At 43.4% G+C, this 22,628-nt stretch overlaps 1 protein-coding gene across 2 annotated transcripts in view; it reads left to right on the forward strand.

The window, feature by feature from the left end:
• The window catches only part of LOC137303972 (transmembrane protein 273-like), a 56,058-nt gene extending 33,763 nt beyond the window's left edge, over nt 1–22,295 (forward strand). For both annotated transcript variants that reach the window (XM_067972367.1, XM_067972368.1), the window contains 4 exons: nt 2,543–2,599; nt 5,016–5,126; nt 11,326–11,356; nt 21,409–22,295. In XM_067972367.1, coding sequence (XP_067828468.1) covers nt 2,543–2,599; nt 5,016–5,126; nt 11,326–11,356; nt 21,409–21,439 — 230 coding nt within the window. In that variant the 3' untranslated portion in view covers nt 21,440–22,295. The remainder of the gene's footprint in view (nt 1–2,542; nt 2,600–5,015; nt 5,127–11,325; nt 11,357–21,408) is intronic.
• The last annotated feature ends 333 nt before the right edge of the window (nt 22,296–22,628 follow it).

The raw sequence follows: 22,628 nt of genomic DNA on the forward strand, positions 1-22,628 counted from the left end.
GTAGTCGTGGACATCTGCAGCCTCTTTCATGCCGAGCTGCTCCTGGCTGGCCTGAGCACCATCTTCTTACCTGTCGCTGTCAAAGTCACCACTGCCCTCAACAACTTCTCCTCCGCATCCTTCCAGGGTGCCACCGGGGACATCGCCGATGTCTCTCAGTCGTCTGCACAAAAGAGCCCTGCAAATACACCTACACCCACTCTGCAGTGACACAATCGGTGGCATCAGGTGTGGGTCTTCATTGTGATCCTCAGGAAAGAGCATTATTGCACAAACCAGACAAGATTCGCAAAGATGTGGCAGTAGTGGTGCCAATATAATATGTGATGTGAGTTGGTCAGAAATGAAATATAAGTAAAAACCATGACAAACCCTCAAACACCCTTGCGCATCCCCTTCATGCTCACAACATGTTTGCCTTACGCTTCCTACTGCACATATGTGATGCATGCCCTGTGGCTGCAGCACAGGTAGTGGCAGGTTGAGTGAGGCTGACTGTGAAAGAGATGCATGAGAGGGTGAGTATGAGATAGAGCCATGAGATTGTATGAGGATTGGGTTGAGTGGTAGTGGCGGGATGAGTACTGGTGATTTTCAATCCATTTAAATGAAAGGATGTCAAGAACAGGGGATTGTAAACAATTTTACAACACCAAGTTATAGTCCAACGATTTTATTTGAAATCTACAAGCTTTCGGAGGCTTCCTCCTTCCTCAGGTAAATGTCAGGAACTCCTCGAAGCCTACGCAATATAAACAATACATGGTGATTACAGACTGCCTTTGCAACTGCCCATTGCCAAGGCAATCACCATGTTCAGACAGAGAGGTGTTACCTACAGAACCCCCGAATATACATTCAACAAAAAAAAACAAACAGGAAAAAAACACAGAGAGAGAGAGAGGCAGAAAAATCCGGAAGGCAGAGAAAGCCAGCAAATGACCCGTTATATTAAAAACAGATAGCTTTTGTTCGCTGGTGGGCTTACGTGTAGCGTGACATGAACCCAAGATCCCAGTTGAGGCCGTCCTCATGGGTGCGGAACTTGGCTATCAATTTCTGCTCGACGATTTTGCGTTGTCGTGTGTCTCGAAGGCCGCCTTGGAGAACGCTTACCCAAAGGTCGGTGGCTGAATGTCCCTGACTGTTGAAGTGTTCCCCGACTGGGAGGGAACCCTCCTGTCTGGCGATTGTTGCGCGGTGTCCGTTCATCCGTTGTCGCAGTGTCTGCATGGTCTCGCCAATGTACCATGCTCTGGGGCATCCTTTCCTGCAACGTATGAGGTAGACAACGTTGGCCGAGTCACATGAGTATGAACCATGCACCTGGTGGGTGGTGTCCTCTCGTGTGATGGTGGTATCTGTGTCGATGATCTGGCATGTCTTGCAGAGGTTACCGTGGCAGGGTTGTGTGGTGTAGTGGACGCTGTTCTCCTGAAAGCTGGGTAATTTGCTGCGAACGATGGTCTGTTTGAGGTTGGGTGGCTGTTTAAAGGCGAGTAGTGGAGGTGTGGGGATGGCCATAGTGAGGTGTTCGTCGTCATTGATGACATGTTGAAGGCTGTGGAGAACATGGCGTAGTTTCTCCGCTCCGGGGAAGTACTGGACGACGAAGGGTACTTTGTTGGTTGCGTCCCGTGTTAGTCTTCTGAGGCGGTCTATGTGATTTTTCGCTGTGGCCCGTCGGAACTGTCGATCGATGAGTCGAGCGTCATATCCCGTTCTTACCAGGGCGTCTTTCAGAGTCTGTAGGTGTCCATCGCGTTCCTCCTCGTCTGATCAGACCCTGTGTATTCGCAGGGCCTATCCATAGGGGATGGCCTCTTTGACGTGGTTAGGGTGGAAGCTGCAAAAGTGGAGCATTGTGAGGTTGTCCGTGGGCTTGAGGTAGAGTGAGGTGCTGAGGTGCCCGTCTTTGAGGACGGCCTCAACTGGGATCTTGGGTTCATGTCACGCTACATGTAAGCCCACCAGCGAACAAAAGCTATCTGTTTTTAATATAACGGGTCATTTGCTGGCTTTCTCTGCCTTCCGGATGTTTCTGCCTCTCTCTCTCTCTGTTTTTTTTTCCTGTTTGTTTTTTTTTGTTGAATGTATATTCGGGGGTTCTGTAGGTAACACCTCTCTGTCTGAACACGGTGATTGCCTTGGCAATGAGCAGTTGCAAAGGCAGTCTGTAATCACCATGTATTGTTTATATTGCGTAGGCTTCGAGGAGTTCCTGACATTTACCTGAGGAAGGAGGAAGCCTCCGAAAGCTTGTAGATTTCAAATAAAATCGTTGGACTATAACTTGGTGTTGTAAAATTGTTTACAATTGTCAACCCCAGTCCATCACCGGCATCTCCACATCAAGAACAGGGGATGGAAGCCTTGGCAGACATGTGACTCAGTGCTTTCATCTCTCCGATTTTCATCATGTGAAAATTATTTGGTGTTGTCGCTGCCATGTAGGTGGTGGATAATAATTTACTGGGTGAATTGTAGTTGTGCCCCATTAAGTATTCTTAAGAGATGTTTTCAAATTCATTTTATGTTACAGACTATTTCACTACAAGAGCATCTGCTAACGGAACAGCTAAGAATGAAGAGGAAATGGGTAAATAAATGCTATTGTTCTGTTCAACTTCCAAAATATATGCTTGCAAGCCTGATTTTACTTATTTTGATGACTGTGCGTTAACGGTAACAAGGTGATAAGAATTCAAAATGGTGGCTTGGGGGGTGTTATATGCCCATTATCATTAACAGGCTTGGTGACAATGTAGTGACCTGCAGGTCCAGGCCAGCAAGTTCACTATGTGAAACGTTCCTGTTGAGGAGATGTCAAGTGGAGGGAAAATAAATAAGTTCTTGAACAAAACCTGCTCTTTGCACAACCCGAAACCAGAGCTAAATGGAAATGCATAACAGATTGATCAGCATCTGAAAGAGAACAATGGCTTAGCATTTGGAGTGTGAAACCTCCATTAGAGATTACACGGTCAGGGTGGAGAAGTGTCTTTTACACAAGTGTGAAGGACAAGCCAGGAGAAGCTCAAATGAGGGAGAGATCAAAGGTCAAGTTTTTTTGATTCGTGTTATTTTAGCACAGGCATTAACCAGTTTACAGTAAACAGGCTAACTTGGGTTAAAAAAAACGCTGATCCAAAAATCTAGGCACAAAAGTTCAAACAAGCTGCAGTTTTTACAAAGAGCCAAGTAATGGATTCAAAATGCCTGTCGAAGCAGTCAGCGGATCCGAACTCTTGATTATATCTGTTGCTATCCTCTTGTCTTCCTATTCTTCTTGGGCCTCTCAGTCCTGCCAAAGGCACGTCTGGAGCCTGAATATTTCAGTTCTGGTGAAGGGTCACAACCCAAAGTTTAACCTGGTTTTCTTTTCCGGTCACTGATCGATTTGCTGTGTATTTGCAGCATTTGGTGTCTATATTTCGGCTTTCAAGAATTTCCCTATAATCTGCAACATACTTCATCACACCCTGGTGGGCTGCAGACTCTGCGAGTATTTTGCATATTGCCACAGTTAGTATGCTGTAGTTATTTAAAGAAGAAAGAAAAATTTGCATTTGTACAGTGCCTTTCACGACCTCAGGATGTCCTAAAGCACTTTACAGCCAGTGAAGTATTATCTGAAGTATAGTCGCTGTTGTAATAGAGCAAATACGGCAGACAGTTTCAGCACAAGGTCCCACAAACAGCAATGTGATAATGACCAGACAATCTGTTTTTAGTGATGTTGGTTGAGGGATAAATATTGGTCTGGACAACGGGGAGAACTCCCCTGCTCGTCTTCAAAATAGTGTCATGGGATCTTTTACATCCACCTGAGAGGGCAGATGTGACCTCGGTTTAACGTCTCATCTGAAAGACGGCACCTCCAACAGTGCAGCACTCCCTCAGTCCTGCACCGACTCGTTGTGCTCAAATCTCTGGAGTGGGACTTGAACCCATGGCCTTCTGACTCGAAGTTCTGACAATTCACAAGGGATTTTACTGATATTTCCCAGCTTTAATAAATATAAAACGTCACAGAAGTTCATTTTTGATCTGATCCTCTCTCACGCATTGAGTGTGATAAATAAAAAAACAAACTATTTTCCCCATAAATATGTTATTTCCACAGAGAAGCTGCTATTAATCTGCTCAGAACAGTCACTCACGTGTTGGATATTTAAATTGTATTTTCATTAATATTCAAAAAGCAACAACACCCATGTTTTGTTTTTGTTTCCGCCCATCTGTAGTTGCTCTGATGCATCTAAAGTCAACCACAAAGTGTGGAACTGGAGCCATATGTAGATCAGGTAGAGGTGACAGGTTCCCTTCCCTGAAGGACCTTAATGAACCACTTGAGTTTTTACAACATTTTCAATTATCCGATTTATTGAATTCAATTTTGGACTCATGACCTCTGGGTTGCTAGTTTAGCATCATAACTACTAGGCTACCATCAGTTGTGGCTCAGTTGGTAGCAATCTTGCCTCTGAGTCAGAAGGTTGTGAGTACAAGTCCCACTCCAAGGATTTTAAGCACAAAATCTAGGCCTACACTCCAGTACAACGCTGAGGGAGTGCTACACTGCTGTAGGTGCTGTCTTTTGGATGAAAAGGCCCCTTCTGCCCTCTCAGGTGGATGTAAAAGATCCTATGTCACTATATCAAAGTAGAGTGGGGGAGTTCTCCTGGGTGTCTTGGGTAATATTTATCCCTCAACCAACATCATGAAAAGAAATGATCTGATTATTATTGTGGTGCTGTTTCTGGGATCTTGCTGTGTGCGATTTGGCTGTTGCATTTCCTACATCACAACAGTGACTACACTTAAAAAGTACTTCATTGCCTGTAAAACACTTTGGGATGTTCAGAAGTCGTGAAAGGCGCTATATAAATGCAAGTCTTTCTTACCCAATATTGCTCTACCAGGTAACACCATTCCTGCATGAATAGAGCAGCCATTCTCTGTGCCCTCTGTTTATCAATACTCACCTCCATGTTCTGTCTCCTTTTTTCTAGAAGTCAAGTATGCCTTACTGGGGGCTGGAATAGGAATATTTCTGGTCCTCTCATTTGTTTTAATTAAGATTTACATGATTAAAAAACACATCAATGAAAATGACTTAACAGGTAAGATGTTATGACAAACTGAACTATTAATAAGCACCTAGCCTTCTAATGTTAGCTTGATTGTAACATGACTAATGGCTCGAATATGTCAGCTTTAAGTATCCAAATAATAGGTAGGCTCTCTGCCAGAAATGGGATCAAGTAAATCATTGCATTTTACACTATGCAGTTCATGATTGTCCCTCAACCCATCTCCTTACAACCCCCATTGCTGTAGAGCCCTCTATCTTTCCCTTCCTCTAACTAATGGTATATAGTGGTGGTCTCCAAATCGGTCTGTGATCAGACCCGTGATCTACCCCACCCCTCACACAGGCTGCAATGGTTGCGTCCTTCCTCCCACTCGATTAAAGCTTCAACTGGAGGCCTTGTTGGGGAGAACCATGGAAAGCCTGAAAGCCGCAAGCAGAAAATGAGGTGGGTTGCTTTGGAAGCAGAGCTGCTTGAGCCCAGGGGCTATGTGGCCGGGTCCTGCTCCGACTTCTTGTGTTCTTTAGATTTGTGGTTGGGATCAGATCAGCCATGATCTTATTGAATGGCGGAGCAGGCTCGAGGGGCCGATTGGCCTACTCCTGCTCCAATTTCTTATGTTCTTATGTTCTTTGCTCCTCCTGGCCCACAAGGAAACAAAACAATTTGAAGAAACTTATCTTGCTGGGCCTCTTCTGGCCCTTAATCCAGCTCACAGCAGGTTTGGCCTGGCACAGAAGCCACCGCTGCTGGCCCCGCTCAGGCCTCGGGTTAACATTGCAGTCAGGTCTCAATGACGTCATCAGAGCCTGATCTGCATATTTAAAGAAGGACCTCACCGGCTTCGGGCGGGTGTCCTAGCTTCCTGCAATTTTCGGCCAGATTGGGATGGGAAACCAGTAGGTAAGTCCCTCTCTTCATTGTAACTGCCCCCTGCCCAGTTCCTGCCGAGCAAGAGTTGGGGGGGAGGGAGGGAGTTTAAAATTCCCCCCTAGGAGTCAGTGTACTGACTGTCTGTCCAGATTTCAGGCTGGCTATTTACCAGCAGAGATGTAGAGAGGATGTAGACTTCAACAAAGCTTTACCACCCCAGACAACTCTAGAGAACAAAGTATTGCTGCTCTTTGCTCTGCTCATTGCTGCAGTCTGGCTGTTTGAGTAGAGATTAGGTGCAATAGATAAGGAAGCCTAGGACGACCGACCTGGGTTACACAGTCACATCTAGTGAAAAGGCAGGCAGTGATGCACCACGAAGAGACCCAAATTGTTTGGATAACAACTTCTGGTCCCACTTATTATTATCACTAGTTAGCCAGATAACAGTGATGGCTCACACTGGTCTTGCAAGACATCTCAGAGAGTCACCAACTGTAAACATCACGCATTCTAGCCAGATACCTCCAACTCTGTACCCATCTCTGTTCATTTAGCGTTCTCCCTATAGAGAAGGAGAAGTTTAATAACAGCAAGGCAAATCAACCACTACAGCATGGACATCCTCAATCTCCCAGTCCAAAACAAATTTACGAGTGAGGAAAAAAGCCAATGTGGCCCTTTTAGACTACTTTAAAAAAAAACAAGTAAAATAAAACTGTTACAGATTCCATTCAACTTATTTAATTTGCTGAAAATCATGAACTTGCAAAACTAAGTTCTGAATATTCTTCCATCCCTTCTCAATGGTAAGGCAGCAAAACTCAAAGACATCAATCTGTCCTTGCAAACTACAATATCCCACTGCATCCAACAGCATTCAGTAGGTGACTAAGCTCTAATTAACTCTAACATCATGTATCACAAACAGCTAGCAGTGAATTACCTGGCAGTTACCAAACCTCAGGTTCCTGCTGACATTTATAAATCATTCAATCGTTCTTGTGGTTTGTGGTATCATTGAACCTGCTGGACTGGAATGGAGTTCTATATCTGACTGCCTGTCCTAACCACTATTCAGACTCAGAAATCTGTCTGAAGTAATGTCCATGCAATTAAAAAAGAGATGTTGAAATGTTCAATCCATCATAATTATGTATTTCAGCAGGTCACAGCTTACGGAGGGTATGCATACATTCCACAGGGAAAGGTCCCACTCTTATACGAAGAACAGACGTCACATTTTAATGTAATGCGTTGAGACACAAAGGCTGAGGCATACTTTTGAATTATGTTATTTGATAAATATCAATCTGAGCGGACCTTTCAGCCTGTGGGCCAACTCATTCATTGACACCAACTCGAATTTAGGTTCAAACACTGATAGAACGTGTGGGTAAGAATTCCAATGCCCTGCCCCTTGGTGCGAGCTGGGAGCACATGTTGTAAAACTGCACTCTACCAGCCTACGATTTTCCTCTGATGGAAAATTGTAAGCTGAGGGCGCCCAATTTTATAATATGCGCTCCTGGAATGCATCATAGGACAGGGCATCGGAATTTCATAGAATCATAGAATGGCTACAGCACAGAAGGAGACCATTCGGCCCATTGAGCCCATACCGGCTCTTTGTAAGAGCAATCCAGTTAGTCCCATTCTCCTGCTCCTTCCCCTTAGCCCTACAAATTTTTCCCTTCAAATATTTATCCAATTCCTTTTCTACACACAAAGGGTGGTAGAAGTTTGGAACTCTCTTCCGCAAACGGCAATTGATACTAGCTCAATTGCTAAATTTAAATCTGAGATAGGTAGCTTTTTGGCAACCAAAGGTATTAAGGGATATGGGCCAAAGGCAGGTATATGGAGTTAGATCACAGATCAGCCATGATCTTATCAAATGGCGGAGCAGGCACGAGGGGCTGAATGGCTGTTCCTATGTTCCTATGTTCCTTTTTCCCCAGAAATGTCAGCTTTCAATCTTTTGTTCAACTACTTGTGAATCTTGTGAACGAGCTGCTTTTGCAAAATGACAATACATTATTTATACATAAATATACAAGCTAGTATATCTGTGCAGCTTGTCTGTGCGACATCATGTTGTACCATGGAGTTGAAAATTTCCTATTTAGTGCCGATAGTATCTCGCACAGTTAGTTTCTGATTGCAACCATTCCAAAGAGGGAGGCTGGGTGTCTCCCTGCAGGATGAGTGTTGGGGAAGGTCCCACTCAGGTTGCCCACTGCATCTCCTACAGGTTAGATAGAGCAGAGACCTGGAAGGTTGATTCTCAATTTCCCAGCTAGGGACCCGTGCTTTACACCAGTGGAAATCTGAAAATAAAGCTCTCCCTGAATTCCCCCTTTCCCTTTCTTCCACCAGTATTTTCCCCTCTCCTTGTTTTAGTAACATTACAAAAACAGGAGTAGGCCATTCAGGCCCTCAAGCCTGTTCCGCCATTCAATTAGATCATGGTTGATCTGCACCTCAATTCCATTTTCCCGCCTTTGCTCCAGATCCCTTGATACTCCAACCTAACAAAAATCTGTCAATCTCAGCCTTGAAAGCTCCAATTGTCCCAATAACCAAAGCCTTTGGGGGAGAGAGTTCCAGATTTCTGCTACCTTTAGTGTGAAAAAGTGCTTGCTGATTTCACTCCTGAATAGCCCAGCTCTAATTTTTTTTATATATTCGTTCATGGGATGTGGGCGTTGCTGGCGAGGCTGGCATTTATTGCCCATCCCTAATTGCCCTTGAGAAGGTGGTGGCGAGCCGCCTTCTTGAACCGTCGCGATGAAGGTTCTCCCACAGTGCTGTTCGGAAGGGAGTTCCAGGATTTTGACCCAGCGACGATGAAGGAACGGCGATATATTTTCAAGTCGGGATGGTGTGTGACTTGGAGGGGAACGTGCAGGTGGTGTTGTTCCCATGTACCTGCTGCTCTTGTCCTTCTAGGTGGTAGAGGTCGCAGGTTTGGGAGGTGCTGTCGAAGAAGCCTTGGTGAGTTGCTGCAGTGCATCCTGTGGATGGTACACACTGCAGCCACAGTGCGCCGGTGGTGAAGGGAGTGAATGTTTAGGGTGGTGGATTGGGTGCCAATCAAGTGGGCTGCTTTGTCCTGGATGGTGTCGAGCTTCTTGAATGTTGTTGGAGCTGCACTCAAGATTATGTCCTCTTGTTCATGATTCCCCCAACAGAGAAAATAGTTTCTCTGTATCTACCTTATCAAATCCTTTTAACATTTTGCAGATGTTGGGGTAGAGTTTCCATTGGGATTCCCCCAATCCTCACCATAGCTTTAATGGAAGATTGGCGGAAGCCCCAGAGAAAGAGCATAAATTGCTGCTTCTCTTGTGTTTCTCCCAATCTTCCATTGGCTACAGCAGGAGATGGGGACAAACCCCGGGGGAAATTCTACCCCGTTGGCTCTTTGCTGGGTGCAGTTCCACATTATCTCACCCAAGTGGCTTTTATTCACGTGTAAGTGTAGGTAGTGAGTGTCAACAGCTATTTGACCATGGGGGCGTCACAGCTAGCCTGCTCTCATCCTCAACTCCAAGTCTATTTCCAGCAGGAGTTGCTATATAGCAAATCAGGAGCAGGAACCTTTACAGATTTTCCTGACCAGAGGCACGAGAGGCTGATTGTAGGACCCAAGCATAAAACATTATAGACAAGTTAAAGTCTGGCATCAAAAAAAATATTTTTACCTGTATTTTTGAAGGACAAGATTAGAAGGCTTAAAAAAATGGCTTCCCCCAAAACAAAGCGACATGCACCCCTTTTAAACATGGGAAGTCACTGCGATTCCTCAGCATGTTACACATAGGGTGACAAATTTTTGCCATATGGATTGGTTTAATATGCATTCTAATAGAGATTCATAGCCGGGCATGATGCTGATTTATGTGCTGCTGGATGAATAATATTTATTAGCATTATTTAAATATACTTATTGCCACTGCTGGTTTAAATTGGTTGTATTTTCCTCCAGTCACTCGTGTAAGAAAAAAAATTGCTCACATTAGCGACTGGAAGTAAAATTGTTGCTGGGATACTAGGTGGAAAGGTAACATCCCTGTGGAAGTTGGGTGGTGCCCTAAGGTTTGCGAGTCCAGTAACATAACCACGACACTACCGTACTCTCTAATCTGCGGCTGGCTGTGCAATAGTTGACTGAGAGTGCTCGATAGTGAGGCCGGGTGCCTGAAGGTTACAATGGTGTAGTAGTAATAGTAGTAATTGGACCTTGTTGCGCCCATTATCTAGGTGGGAAACAGGCAATTAGGTCTACTTTAGAGGGCCAACCTCCCGCACCTGGATACCATTGGAAACATGTCCGACCCCACATTGGTTCGGATGCTGTAGAGGCCTCCTTGGCGATCGCCTAAAACAGGTGTTAGGCCTCTCGAAAATGTTTTTAAGGGGCCTAACGCCTGTTTTAAGACCCAAGCCAGAAATTGGTTTGCCCTGAGCAGACATTGGGTCTGCTGTGTTCAGGATTACCAGGTCTACATGTGGCCTAACCAGTGGGCCTTAAAGGGACTGCTGGAGGCCGCCACCAAAAAGGCAAGTTTTAAAAAAAATACTTGCTTGAATGCAGAGTCAGGAGGAGCAGGAAGGCTCCTCCAAGCTCCACACTGAAACTGTGGGTTGCTGCCAATCATTGCACATCCCTCTCCTGATTGCCTACCCCCCACCCCCCAGACTAACCTGAGGTCCTTGGCCTCATTGGCCAATTTCGCACCCCTCCGCAACTGAAGCTGACTCTAGGGCTGCGGCTGGCACGCTGGACCAAATTGCCACGGCCTGCCGCTGGCTTCATTAGGCAAGTGCACGGATCATACCGCACTTCCAATTTCTAGGCCAGAATCTTTGGGCTAGGGAGAGGGAAAGCAGCTAGAGTTCCCACTCCTGACACTTGAAATTCCCCTGTTGGGCGAGGACCGAATCAGATATGGCAGCGGTGCTTTCCTGCCGAGATAACCTGCAGATACTCATTGCCTGTTCCAACATTAAGATGAATGGCCACATAGGTGAGTAACGGAGAGGTTGCCGGTAACTGTGTATCAGTACCGATCATATCTCAGTATCTTCAATTGAGTAAGAGAGAAAATCAGAGGGGGAAAATTGAAAAAATATTTAAAAATTGCAGTACTCTGTTCCTCATGCTATGGGGTTGTTAATACCTTTGACCAAGAAAAAAATGAATGCTTTCAAACCTATTTCCTGTTTAGTTCTATGTAGTGTTTTAAGTAGCATATTTTTGGTCAGGACTGATCATAAGATAATTAGCTGAAAATAATGAAACCTGTACTGACGATCTCTTGTGGTAACAATATCACTGTCTCTGTTTCAGATCCTCCATCCAGACAAAGCCAGTCATTAAGGTAAGAAGTGGAGATTTCCTCAGACAGAGCAATAGTCTGTCAGTATCAAGGTTGCAAACAAGATTGTTCAGTAGAATGGATTTGGCTGACCAATGTGAAGAGTCCACTATGATATCCCAATTGCATGTCTAGTTTGACTAATTTTACAACGACAATTTGCATTTATGTTCAGCCTTTTAACATAAAAGAAACGTCCCTAGGCGCTTCACCGAGACGTAAGGAAAAAAATAAATTTTGAGCAAGAAAAGAAGATATTGGGAGGGGTAACCAAAACTTGGTCAAAGAGATGGGCTTTAAGTAGAGTCTTAAAGGAGGAGAGGGAGGTGGGGAAGTGGAAGGGTTTAGGGAGGAAATTCCAGAGCGTGGGGCCTAGGCGGCTGAAGGCATGATCCCCAATGGAGGGACGAAAGGATGAGAGGAATGCATAAGAGTCAGAGGAATGGAGAGCTCAGGGGGTTGGATTGTCAGCTCAAGATCAAACACGATGCCAAGGTTGCGATCAGTCTGGTTCAGCCTGAGACAGTGGTTGTGGATGGAATTGATGGTGAGGGAACGGAGTTTGTAAGGGCGGGGGGTGGGGGGTAGTGAAGACGATTGCTTCGGTCTTTCCAATGTTTAGCTGGAGGCAATTGCGACTCATCCAAGACTGGATGCTGAACAAACAATCTGACAACCCGGAGCAATGGAGGGGCTGAACAATGTGGTGGAGAGTTAGAGCTGGGTGTCGTCAGCATGTGGAAGCTGACCCCATATCTACAGTTGATGCTGACAAGGGGTAGCATATAGATGAGGATTAGGAGAGGCAGGGATAGATCCTTGGGGGACTCTGGAGGTAATGGTATGGGGGTGGGACAAGAAGCCACTCTGATTACAATCAGATAGGGAAGAGTGGAACCAAACAGAGACAGTCTCACTGAGCTGGAAAATGGAGGAGAGATATAGGAGGATGATGGAGTGATCAGCTGAATCTGGGAGAGAGGATTTTTCAAGAATTTTAATCAAAGATTGGTGACTCAATCTCAACATATTGTTGCCATTCCAGGGTTTTTTTTTATTAAGAATTTACTGATTGTAGTAAGTCATAACTCTGAGGCTGACCAGATGGATCAAAATGATCTTCTCTAGTCCTGAACATTACTACATTTCTATAATACATGTAAGATCTAATACGTTCGGATATATACGGAGACAGTTTAGTAGATGTAAATTGTACACCACAAGGACAACTGGTGTTGATTTTCTGGTAGGTATTTGCGAGGCCAGGAGGACAGGTGGGGCCAGGCCATGTTATTTAAAGGGAGTGAGCTCCAGCAAGAGTGGTAACGGAGGGAGGGGGATGGTATTTTAAGTGCGATGTGACATGGTGGGTCTTCTTCCTGAGGTAGGAGGATTGGAAGCAAAGAGTTGGACAGAGTGGGCCCAGAAAGCAGGTGCAAACATTCTGGTGGGTTTCCAGTTCTAGACGCATCCCATATAAAACTTGCGCTAACTGGCAGAAGTTCCGCATTTGTGTTAACCACATGCTTAAAGTGGAAGGGACCAGGTGGTATACGTAACCTTGCTGCTAGCAGAGAGAACTTGGTAAGTTATAGATTCAACCTAGACCAGATAGACAAGTGGGGGAGAAGGTGCAACCAAACTGGAATGTCCACTGCACACATTCTTGTCGTGTCCTTCCTTCGGATCTTCGGAAAGAGGCCCCAGAGATGAGAAGAACAATGGCCAGTCTCGCTAATCCCTCTGCCCCCACATCCAAAGCCTCAAATTAGATTGCTAGATAATTTTTTGTACTTCTGGGAAAAGAAAAATCTAACTCTCATGTGGGCTCCGAATTGCCATTAATGTACTCAGGAATTGGTTCAGTATTGATTGCTGCAGAGTACGGGTTGGTTATATCATATATAACCCATGCCTCTGGTACCAGTTAAAAGGCTAAAACTGCTAAACCCGTGCATACCGCCCCCTCCAGAAGAAAAGCTGGTTTTATTGGCTCCAAAGTGGTTTTAAGGGCTTGGGTACATGGGATTCCCTGGGCCTTGGAGTGGCCCTTCCCTCCCAACCTATCTGCTCACTCTGCTTGGTAGGTACCAGTAGAATGTTACTCCAGTCTGAGGTTTGACTTCTAATGGCACAATGTAGAGTAAGATATCATGGGCAGTTTTGTTCTCAACTTTTTTCCATCAAAGTATAAAAAGGATGAGCCCAACATTAGTGAAGCTAATAACACCAAGCCAGACCAAAATGGTCCTCACAGGAATATCAAGACAGGCTTGTCAATGATGTCCTTTACATTCTAATAACCTGTTAATGCTCACCATCAAGGCATGTTCAAACAGCACTTGGATGATCTTCACCTATGTTTCAATACTCCAGTAAAGGAGTCCATGCCTTCAGGAGAAGACGGGAGATAATTAAATAGCAAGAAAATGCTGAGAAGAAAATGCAAATAGAGCAATGGAGCATGGCCTTGATTGAAGTCAAATACCCAGCTAGCGACTGCATTAATCTATTTAAAGAACTATCATCATGACTATATTGTGACTAATCCTGTCATCAGTCTACTCTTGTGGCAAGTTCATGAACGATGTAACCCAGTTTTGAAGGTGATTACCCAGTTGGTGAACAGCTGGGCAAAAGTAACACAAGCTTAGGCTAGGTGAGGAAAATTAGACAGATTATTAGTCACTGATTTCAGTTAATTGGGTGCCATAACTAGGTTGGCACAAAATGCCATTAGACATTGTCATTGTGCTATTCCCTCTGCCAGGTCCCACAGCTGTCTACCCATTATCACTCTGCCCTTCGGAGATTCCCATTTGCAGTCCCACCATCTCAGCTTTGGCCCTTATAAGAATGCAACATAGAAGAAACTAAGGGGGAGGATTCCACTGTTCACAAATTTTAGCAAAATTGTAAACATGTGAATATGAAATGTGCTTATAATTTCAATGTAAATAGTGAACAACAGAAATATTCCCTAAATTACATAGCTCAGTGTGAGTATTGGATTCGTCACAGTCCAGTGCCTCTATCTGAGCAGGGCAGTGTTATCCCACTGTATGCACCAATGAGCAATGCTGTTGATGAATACCATTAGTTCGAAATGGAAGATGTGCATAGGCGAAGCAATGATCACAAAATGCTTTTAGCGCCAAGATAGGCCTGAAGCAGTGATAAATGAACTTCCCATACCAATACGGGATCTTATCACAGAGAACTCTGCCAATTTCAGGATCATTGGCAGAAACCATGGAACAAAAGCTGGCATTTCATCCACCAATGATATTGCTCATGCAGTACCTGGAGTGTTTGGGAGGAGTGTGTGCAGATCGCTGTAGGTTAATAGTACATTTGCGTAGGACAATTTAAAATTCCACAAAAGGACACACTCAAAGGCTGACATTGGGCTCTTTCACCAATCACCCATTGATGAGGAAATGGCGAAACACTGACTATCCCTGATAGAAAAGAGCTGACTGTCCAATCATTAGAAATGTAAATGGATGTTGAGTGAGCTGCCAGCTTATTTTTTTACCTTTAAGTTTTAAAAAGTTGGCTCCACACTGACTGCAGTAATAGCAGCAAACTGCTGATTGCTATGAAATGGGGAACATTACACTGCAGTTTTGAAATTGGCTTGATGTAGAAGATTGTGATGCATCGATGACAAAGCATGCAGCATAATGAGCATTAAAACATCACAGTGACCAGCATAGATTTGCAATTGTTTTTTTAAAATTGAGAAACCAAGGCGAGGAGCCAAAATCTACAGCGCAGGACATCGCAAAGGTTGAGAGTGTGGTCGACAAATGGGAGGTAAATCAAATCGCAGCAGGTGACGCCAGTTAGATTTCAGCTGGAAGGCTAAAACTGAGGGACACAAGGAGTCCCACAGTCTTGGGTTAATATAATTTAGCGTAGGACATGGTACGATGAGTCTTGACTTCAACACAGTGAGGATACAGGAAAGAGGAATAGCATTGGGAAGATATCCTTGAAGCTTAAGACGTACCAAAAGAGGAAAGAAAGAACTTGCATTTGTATAGCGCCTTTCACAACATACCAAAATACTTTACAGCCAACGTTTGAAGTGTAGTCACTGTTGTACTGTAGGAAACACAGCAGCTAATTTGCTCATAGCAAGGCCCCACAGACAGTAGAGATAATGACCAGATAATCTGTTTCAGTGATGTTGGTTGAGGGATAAATATTTGCCAGGACACCGGGGAGAACTCCCCTGCTCTTCTTCGAATAGTGCCATGAGATCTTTTACTTCTACCTGAGAGGGCAGACGGAGTTTTGGTTTAACATCTCATCCAAAAGACAGCACCTCCGACAGTGCAGCATTCCCTCAGCACTGCAGTGAAGTGTCAGGCCTAGATTACGTGCTCAAGACTCTGAACCAACAACCGACAACCTTCTGACTCAGAGGTGAGAGTGCTACCACTGAGTCAAGCGAGACTTCAAGTTCAGAGGAGCAATAATCGTGATAACATTGATAAAATAGAGAGAAATAAGAAAAGTCTTGATGGAAATAGAGGGGGTTGGACTCAATTGGTAGAGAAGAATTGCTAATTGAGTGTAAAGGTTTTTCTTATATCCTGCCCGGGGTATGGGGGAGATATCACAAGAGCCTCCCACATATTGGAGCAGTGTTCAAATATTAAACTAACTTGGGCTTTAACAGTTAAGATATGTTGAGAAAAGAGCTTGGCAGAAAAGAGGAAATAGAGGCAGCTTTAACTTAGCAGTGAGGAGTTGTGGGAGTTCCATCTGGGACAGGAATTGAATTTAATGTTTTCAGTAAAGTTAGCAATGCATCCAAATTAAACCCTGCAACAAGATTTCCCAGTATATCGTACAGCATTCAATCAGCCAATTACAATCTTTGTTTATTTTGTTAACGTTTTAATACAAGGCAAATCCAAGTGGGCCAGCAGCTAGATAGTACTGGGACCTTGATGGATTACATGCAAGTCAAATGCCAAACAGACAGAACCACTTTCGAACAATGCTTATTGGCCATCATTTCAAAACTATTAGAAAACTATCAGTCCTGCACAAAGTCATTAAAACACACCATTTTTTTACTGATAACTAAAATAAGCAACACTGAACACAACTTGCAGCAAGAATACAGAATAAAGATTGTATTCATTGTTGGCAGTGGATCACTAATCTCACATTGCTGTCAACACACTTCAGTTGCAATGCTGCACTCCAGTTATTTTTGGGCTGCCAATCCAAAACTCAGACAGACGCTCATTAAATCAGAGTCAAGTCTTCTCGAATCAGACAGACTGGTTCAGAGAAACGGCTTAATAGAGAAATACTTCATTTGTCACAGAAATGTTGCTATATCAGGACCAATCAATAGAATGTATGTATTACAAATTTGTGCTCCTGGGACGTTGCTCTGTGTTGGAAGCAAACATTTGGAAAATGATTCCTTTATATATGCTAATGGATCTTCTGTAGAGTGGCTCGGCTCAGAGCAAGTTGGATGATACACCGCTTTATAAAGAGAGGAGTTTTACGTCATATAATGCACAATGCATTGTTCTGCTGCTAAGGTGAAGGTGTGTCACTTTAAGACCACAAAAGTCCAATTGCTGTTAAGTAAACACTGGGTGAAGTTCATCAAGTTTAATTGCTCTTAGGCCTGAGATCGGAACCAAGCATGAAATATTTGGTTTTCTTTCTCTTAATTACTAAAATCAGTCACAGGTTACAGACATTCTGACTCCCGTGTTAATAAAATATTTTTGACTGTTGATGGAGTTTCTTTGCACATTCCAAATATCTGGCTTTCTTTCTTTTTATACTATTTTTAAAGTGTAACACAGAAATGAGTGACAATACGATGCTTGAAGTGTGATGGACACAAACTCAGAGTATCATTTCTTTTACTGTATGATATACTAGCAGATCTCCTGTGGTGATACTCATGGCAAGTTGGAGAATACAGTGTTTTATGAGCACAGGAGAATTATACCATGTAATTCATTGATGTATTAGTTTGCTGCTACGATGCAGGTGTGCATCTCGTCAAGCCTACAAGTAATTGTTCTGCGTTCTTGAAATCAATGCTGAAGCCACTCATACTGGGTTTCTTGTGATTGCTAAAGTTAATTAATTAGGGATTACAGATATTATGGGGGTAATTTTAAGCCCCCAGGATGGGCAAGGCGTTTAAAAATTTAAAAATGGGAAACCTGACCCCAACCCGCCTCCAACGCGCCCACTTCCAGTTTTAACGGAGGCGTGTTTGGGGGCGGGCATCTAACCTGCTCTCCAGAGGCAGGCCCGTCATTAAAATATATTAACGAGGCCGCGTGCCTCAAATTTTAGCTCTCTTTCAGATTTAATGCTGGCCAGCTGGGATTAAACGTTAAAAACTCAAATATGTTGATTTGTGTTTTCCCGTGGGATGAACAGGGAGCAGGGTCCAAAAATCAACAGATCAGAACATTTTTTTTTGGGGAGTGGGGGAAGGGTTTCAACGAGATTGATCCAAAATAAAACAAACCTCAGTGTGAGATCTTCAATCATAAGCTGTGAGGCACTGCTCCATAGAAACAGCAAGCTGCATATCACACTTGCTGCAGGTGACAGCTACGTGTCATTAATACAGTGTTCTCCCCCTCTCTCCTGCCCCCTGTTAGAGACTTTATTCTTTCTTCCCCCAATAAGGACTTCAGGAGAAACCTCTTTACCTAGAGCGTGGTTAGAATGTGGAACTTGCTACCAGAAGGAATCGTTGAGGTGAATAGCATAGATGCATTTAAGGGGACGCTAGATAAACACAAAAGGGAGAAAGGAATAGAAGGATATGTTGATAAGGTGAGATGAAGTAGGGTGGGAGGCAGCTCAAGTGGACATAAACACCGGCATTGACCTGTTCGGCCAAATGGCCTGTTTCTGTGTTTTACATTCTTTCTGTCATTTTTTTTCACTCTATTCAGCACCTATCATTCTAATAGAGGGCTTTCATCATCACAGTGAATGCTGGGATAATTGTAAACAATTTTACAACACCAAGTTATAGTCCAGCAATTTTATTTTAAATTCACAAGCTTTCGGAGGCTACCTCCTTCCTCAGGTGAACGATGTGGAAATGAAGTCCTCGAAATGAAGTCGCATTTATAATTCACAGAACAATAAAATTGTTTACAATTGTCAACCCCAGTCCATCACAATGCTGGGATAGCCCAACCTCTGTAGTGTTCTCTTGCTCCCTAGTGAGAGAAAGCAAGAAAAGTGCCAGGAATTGCCAGCAGGGTGCTCGCAGGATTCAGATAGCAAATCTGAGACAGGAGCACTGGAGATTGTGGCCTCAAGAATCAGTGCACCTGCTTAATTTCTGTTTGTATGCACTTTAAATGCTCACATTGCAGACTATCTACTGTGGCAAGGTGTAACTGTGAAGCTCCACATATAATAAACCAGCAATCTAATAATCCAGAGTTCAAATCCCACCATGTCAGTTCAAGAATTTGAATTTAGTTTTTAAAAATCTGGAAATTTAAAAAAAAGCTGTTATCAGTAAAAATGACCATGACGCTGTCAGATTGTCGTAAAAACCCAACTGCTTCACTGATGTCCTTTAGGGAAGTAAACCTGTCGTCCTTTCCTGATCTGACCTATATGTGACCCCAGTCCCACACCAATGTGGTTGACTCTTAACTGCCCTCTGAAGTGGCCTAGCAAACCATTCAGTTGTATCAAGGAATAACATTGTGGGAGCACCTTCACCACACAGATTGCAGCGGTTCAAGAAGGCGGCTCACCACCTCCTCCTCATGGCAACCAGGATTGGGCAATAAATTCCAGCCTTGCCAGCAACGCCCACATAAAAAAAAACGCAGCAATCTAAAAGTTTACAGAAAATGTAATTGCGCAATTTGTGATACTTCTGAGAATTAGAACTACGCATAGATTTTGTTCCTCTTCCAGTGTGGGATTACTCTGAGATGCCGGATAATTAGTTGGACATTGGTTACTGTCTACTGTGTGGGAGCTCCTAGTAAATAGTAGTAGTCCTAGTAAATAGTCAAGGGTCATGTCTAAACCCTGGAAAGTGCTGGCTTCGTACATAAAGGATTACAGCTGACAAACAGCAGAAACACGGTATTTCTGTCCCATGACGTTTTTATACAGCCAACTAGCAACACAAAGATGTTGGGGATAAGCAGCTTTATTTCATCACTGAAATTTGAGTAGCAATACACCTGGCTGCCTTTTCTCGGCATGGGGAGGGGGTGGTAAATCACACCGTGTGCTTTGTTACAAGTACGAGACCAATTATTTCTAGGTGGTTTCATAATCAATGCGCACGTCAGAATCAAGCTGCATATTTAAAAAAAAAAATTGGCATCAGGTTGGCGCCCAAGAGATGAAAGCATTGATGCCAACCTGGTAGGACAAAAGCCACATTAATGAATGGGCACAGGCAGTTTCATCAGCAGAGCAACTGCAGATAACTCAGTAAATGATTACAGATTCTTCCTCCCTGCCACCGACACTAAACCCTTTGCAGTTTGAAGCTACCTCCTCTGAGAAAATTCATCCACGAATGTTGCAGTCAGAGCATTAATAATACTGAGTCCCAACCTTAGTTATACACCCAGCAATTTCCTTATGTCTATTTGTGAAGCTCCTTGAGACCTGTCTTCATGTTAAATGCATGTTGTTTCTGTTGTCTGCAAGACTATATGAATGAATTAGTGATGTCATTGAAGTAATCAGTATAGAAGTAAATTAGTGTTGGGCACAAAATAATGGGTGTGTTAATTGAGGTTTGGGGAGAGCTCAGTCTGAGGAATCTGAATGATCTCTACATGAGAACACAAGACTGGAAGAATATCCTTTGGGCATCAGTAAAAATGGAACAAAGTTTATTTCAGGATTAGTGTTGGGGAGATGCTGGTGCCAAATTGCATGAATTCATTTTAACCAATTACTCTTCTCAGACTGTAAAGCAGCAGTTCTTATTTGGGGGGGTTGGGGCACGGTGGGGGTGGAAGAGGGATTTCAAGCTCTGAGTCTAAAATCTGGATCACCTGAATCCAAATCCAAAGCTAGGTGGAGCTTTGCCACCTTCCTGAAACATAGATGCACAATTCTTACCAGACCATCATGGAAGTCAAATGCACAACAGTGGCTTAGCTTTCCAGGAGTATTGGATGCATAAAGGTTGTGAAATTGAAAGTCAGCTCAGCGACACATAAAACTAGAAAGGGAATAAGAGTGGGCCAACAGGGTAGCAATGCTCTTAGAAATATTGATGGCCACCTTTCCGCCTCACAGTGAATTCAGCTGGGACTTTGGGACAAGTTCCTGTGGGAGGGTAAAGTGATCTGAAGTGTTCTCATGCGCATCCTGCCAGGTCATTGACAGATACCTAGGAGTAGGTTGTTTGCTCCCTCAACTTTCCTGGTTGTGGGTGAGGATATAAAATTGGGGACATGTAACAAAAAGCACTTGGCCTGAGATTGCCTTTCTGCTGCCATTGTGGGAATCTCATCGGCAGTGGTGGAACATGTTGTAGTTCATTGCCAATATTTCATTGCACCTGAAATGGCAGTTTCCAATATTTCCAGAAAGGGACTGGTCATCTGAATCAAGCCAAAGTTAGGATTGTCCCAGCTAAATCCAATATTGTACAATTCAGATGGATTCTGATTTTTAAAAATATACTTCAGAACATCATTACACATTAATCTGTTACAGAATAGGAATGGATGAGCTTTGGTATTTAAAGCATAAAGGTTGGAGTGGCTTTTGATGGCTAATAATTAGCATGAATTCTTGTTTAACTGCAAATGAGGCAATGGATGACATCGCACTTTGTGTAAAATTTGGAAGATATATTCGGGGAATCAAAACCCTTTTCACATTTATTCAGCAAAGTTAGTCAGTTAAAGGAACAGTTGGCTAATCGTGTATTTTCGCCTTAATGCCACACCTCATTGACAAAAAAATGAGAACAACAAAAAAGTATCTTTTGCAATCTTGATATTGTATTAACACATTAACATTTTAAATTACAGAGAAATGAGAAACAAAGTTGCTCAGAACTGAAGGTCGCAGCAGCTGTGAATGGGGCATTAACTCAAAAGTCTTCATACTTGAAGGGAAAAAAAAACTATGCTCTCAGTTACGACACTTGGATTCGTCAGCAGATGTTGGAGCAACATTGTATTCCTGGTGCATGTAACCTAATAGTTTTAAGCTTACAATACTCCCAGACCACGTTATAGAATTGCCTCTTATACTACCAAGCTTGGACACCACCTATTGTAACAGTATGGACTCTTCCCATTGATCCTATTCTGCAGCTTTTAAAAGCGTAGCAACGCAACATAAGTCAGTTTTTATTCCTGGATATTATGAAGTCGATTATGGATATATATCCCTGAATAGTAGAACCAGAGAAATGCAAAAGGAGATATATTTGGGATATAGCCTGCTCTGAACTCAAATTGTCATTTCCACATGGATATTCTCCTTGACTCCTCATGTTCACAGATAGTTTTACCTCACTATTGTGCTGCAATTACTGTAATCCTGCTAGAATGGAATGGAATCTTCCTGGTCACCAGCTCCTAATGCTACAAACTGCATGTCAATGCTGACAGCACCTCCCAAACCCGCGACCTCTACCACCTAGAAGGACAAGAGCAGCAGGCACATGGGAACAACACCACCTGCACGTTCCCCTCCAAGTCACTCACCATTCCTACTTGGAAATTTATCACCGTTCCTTCATCATTGCTGGGTCAAAATCCTGGAACTCCCTTCCTGACAGTACTGTGGGAGAACCTTCACCACACGGACTGCAGCAGTTCAAGAAGGCGGCTCACCAGCGACGCCCACATCCCATGAACGAATAAAAAGAAAATAGTACATGTACCGGAGGACACATCTGTGGAACATACCCCCAAATGATTTGCGTTTACAGTAACTCATTGTACCTGTACTGGTTAAATACAATAATAACTCCTTGTACCTGTACAGCAAATCTCATTACACCAGTAAAAACAGTCATCCAAAATGTGGCAGTACAAATCCTGACTGTACAGTGCTAATATTTAACTGTTTTGTAGTGGTTTAGAAGACTGCATTCATTTGTAACCTCTTAGTTGGTTGTTTAACATGATGACTGCTCTCTTTCATTGTATATATTTTATATAATGTATATAGGCAAACCCAGAACAGGAGTTGTTTCCCCATTGGTTATTTTTATTCTTGAAGTATTGCTTATGATATC

Source organism: Heptranchias perlo, chromosome 36 (genome assembly GCF_035084215.1).
Source record: "Heptranchias perlo isolate sHepPer1 chromosome 36, sHepPer1.hap1, whole genome shotgun sequence".
NCBI classification, from domain to species: domain Eukaryota; kingdom Metazoa; phylum Chordata; class Chondrichthyes; order Hexanchiformes; family Hexanchidae; genus Heptranchias; species Heptranchias perlo.